The sequence below is a fragment of the Austrofundulus limnaeus genome, unplaced genomic scaffold, assembly GCF_001266775.1.
Source record: "Austrofundulus limnaeus strain Quisiro unplaced genomic scaffold, Austrofundulus_limnaeus-1.0 Scaffold506, whole genome shotgun sequence".
Taxonomy (NCBI): Eukaryota; Metazoa; Chordata; class Actinopteri; order Cyprinodontiformes; family Rivulidae; genus Austrofundulus; species Austrofundulus limnaeus.
This window is the reverse complement of record NW_013952908.1, coordinates 152675-155132: the sequence shown is the minus strand read 5'-3', so window position 1 is coordinate 155132 and position 2458 is coordinate 152675. Positions and strand designations below refer to the sequence as shown.

The 2458-nt window shown below is 46.1% G+C and overlaps 1 protein-coding gene across 1 annotated transcript in view; it reads left to right on the top strand.

Annotated features, from left to right (window-relative positions):
- dgkq (diacylglycerol kinase theta) overlaps positions 1-2421 on the top strand; it is a gene marked incomplete in the record, with an annotated part of 24288 nt that extends 21867 nt beyond the window's left edge. The window contains 4 exon segments of the mRNA XM_014025879.1: positions 523-669; positions 747-858; positions 940-1092; positions 1615-2421. Of these exon segments, the coding sequence (XP_013881333.1) occupies positions 523-669; positions 747-858; positions 940-1092; positions 1615-1713 (511 nt within the window).
- Positions 2422-2458: the final 37 nt, after the last annotated feature.

Sequence of the window (2458 nt, the reverse complement as noted above, 5' to 3'; positions counted from 1 at the left end):
CTGGTATTCTGGCAATTTATTGAAACTAAGCTGGAAAAATAAATATAAAGGTGAATTAAATAATAAAACATGAGGTAAAGTTCTGTTTTTAATTTCTTGAACAATTCATACACTATACCCATATATATTTCTCCAACAAATTAACCTTTATCATTCTGTTAAATTCACACATTGATCTGGTATTCTGGCAATTTATTGAAACTAAGCTGGAAAAATAAATATAAAGGTGAATTAAATAATAAAACATGAGGTAAAGTTCTGTTTTTAATTTATTTGATGCATTTTAAATGTATTTATTTATTTAAAGATTCATTTATCTATTTCTGCTTTTATATCTAATGATGTCAGTGTCGGTCCTCCGTACTGCAGAACATGAGGAGGTAGTTCAGGGACTGAATCAGGTGTGTTGGAGCAGGGAAAGGCTGCGGCCCTCCAGGAYCCCTCACCTGGAAGGACAACAGGTGTACCGTCCTGACACCTGCTGGTCAGGAACTGTATTACACCTGTCTGCACCTGCCACAGGTTCCACAACAAAGGTGTGTACGTGAAGGTGGGCCTGCAGAAGATCAGCCACACCAGGAGCCTCCACAAAGAGCTGCAGCTGCAGGTGGACAATGAGAACGTCCCCTTACCCACCATCGAGGGGCTCATCTTCCTCAACATCCCCAGGTACCGCTCACACACACACACCTGTCGCTGCCGGACCCTCTGAGCTTCATCATGCTCCTCTTCCTCCCCCCGTCTAGCTGGGGGTCCGGGGCCGACCTGTGGGGGTCGGAGGTGGACGGTCGTTTCAGGAAGCCGAGCATCAGCGACGGGCTGCTGGAGGTGGTGGGGGTCACCGGGGTGGTCCACATGGTGAGTCCAGCTGTTGTTCACACGTCTTCTCTGGAGGACAGCAGGTAACCCCCCACCTCCCCCCGGTCTGTGGTTCTGCAGGGTCAGGTCCAGAGCGGTCTGAGGTCTGGGATCCGGATCGCTCAGGGGAGCTACATCAGGCTGACGGTGAGGAACCCCCTACCTGTCCAGGTGGACGGAGAACCGTGGGTCCAGCCCCCTGGACTCATCATCATCTCTGCTGCTGGACCCAAGGTACCCGGTTCTGTTTGTCCCCGCAGGGTCCAGGACTCTGAGATCACCTGACAGGCAGACCTTAAAGCTCATAAATACTCTTCAAAATAAAAGCCCGTCAGAGAGTAGATTAGTGCTGAGCTTTAGAGAATTTATTTTTAGTTTTTAATGTTTCATTGTGAGTTCACCTGCAGCTCAGGTAGGCGTTAACGTTTGGACACGCCCCCAACTCTTTTAGAATGAAAGGACAGGTGTTTCCAGGTGTTTCCAGGTGTATTTTGTGTTGAATGTTTTATGGTAAAGTCTCTTTACGTAAAACTTTAACTTGTTTATTTGTTTACCTGGTGGAGATCTGACAGGTAACAGGTGAATATTCGGTAAAAACTTGAGCTTTTCTTGATTTGTTGTTGAAACGTTCTTTAGTATTTATTTATTGTTTTATTGTTATTTAACCAGGTTTTTCTTCTCTTCTCTTGGAGTTTTTAGAGTTTAATTGAACTGTTCTGTGTTTTTCAGTAATTCTGTGGTTTTCTCCCTCCGCAGGTCCAGATGCTGAGGAGGTCCAAGCAGAAGCAGAAGAAGTCTTCGGCCGGCAGGGACGGGCGCTCCGAGAGTCCGTCCTCCGGAGACGGGGGACACTGAGCGGCCCACCTGGACGCCAGGTGCTTCACCTGCTTCCTGCTGCGCCGGAGAGCCGCTCCGGTGCCGGCGGGCGAGAATCCACTCATGTAGCTTTGTAGCCACGGGCCGCAGATCCACCTGGAGACGGGAGGAGGTTAAAGATTGACTTCCTGCTGGGAGGAGGAGGAGGAGGAGGAGGAGGAGGTTTTCATTTCATTCCTGCTCCTTAAACATTTAACAGAAATGTGGTTTAATAAAACAACAGTAGGTCGTTGACGGCTCACATCAGGAGCAGTTTTTAACCGTTTCTGTGCCGTCAGTAGACGTAGTCTCCGTTTTTACTGTAACCATTTAAAACTTAACGAGCAGCTACAGAACCGTTCGGACCCGGGGGGAGGGGCGGTCCGAAACAAAGCGACGGGCGGTTTTTACTTTAGGAAAAGCTGCTAACGCGTGAAGCTGAAAGTTCTCTGAGAGCTCCTTCTTCCTCTCCTTTATCAAGGCTTTTATTGTGAAAAGTTGTGGAGGAGCTCAGAGGTCAAAGGTCAGGGATGGACTGGACGTTCAGATCAGTCTGAGCGGTTTGAAGCTACTGAAAATAAACCAATCAGATTGTTTGGCTTTTTAAATAATTCACTGTTTATTTAGAGGTCAACATGAATCATTTTTAGCTGTAAAATATAAAAAATAAACAGTAATAAATCCAGGTAATTGATCAAATTTAATAAAACTGTAATTTTTTTTTAGATTTTTATCAATCTGACAG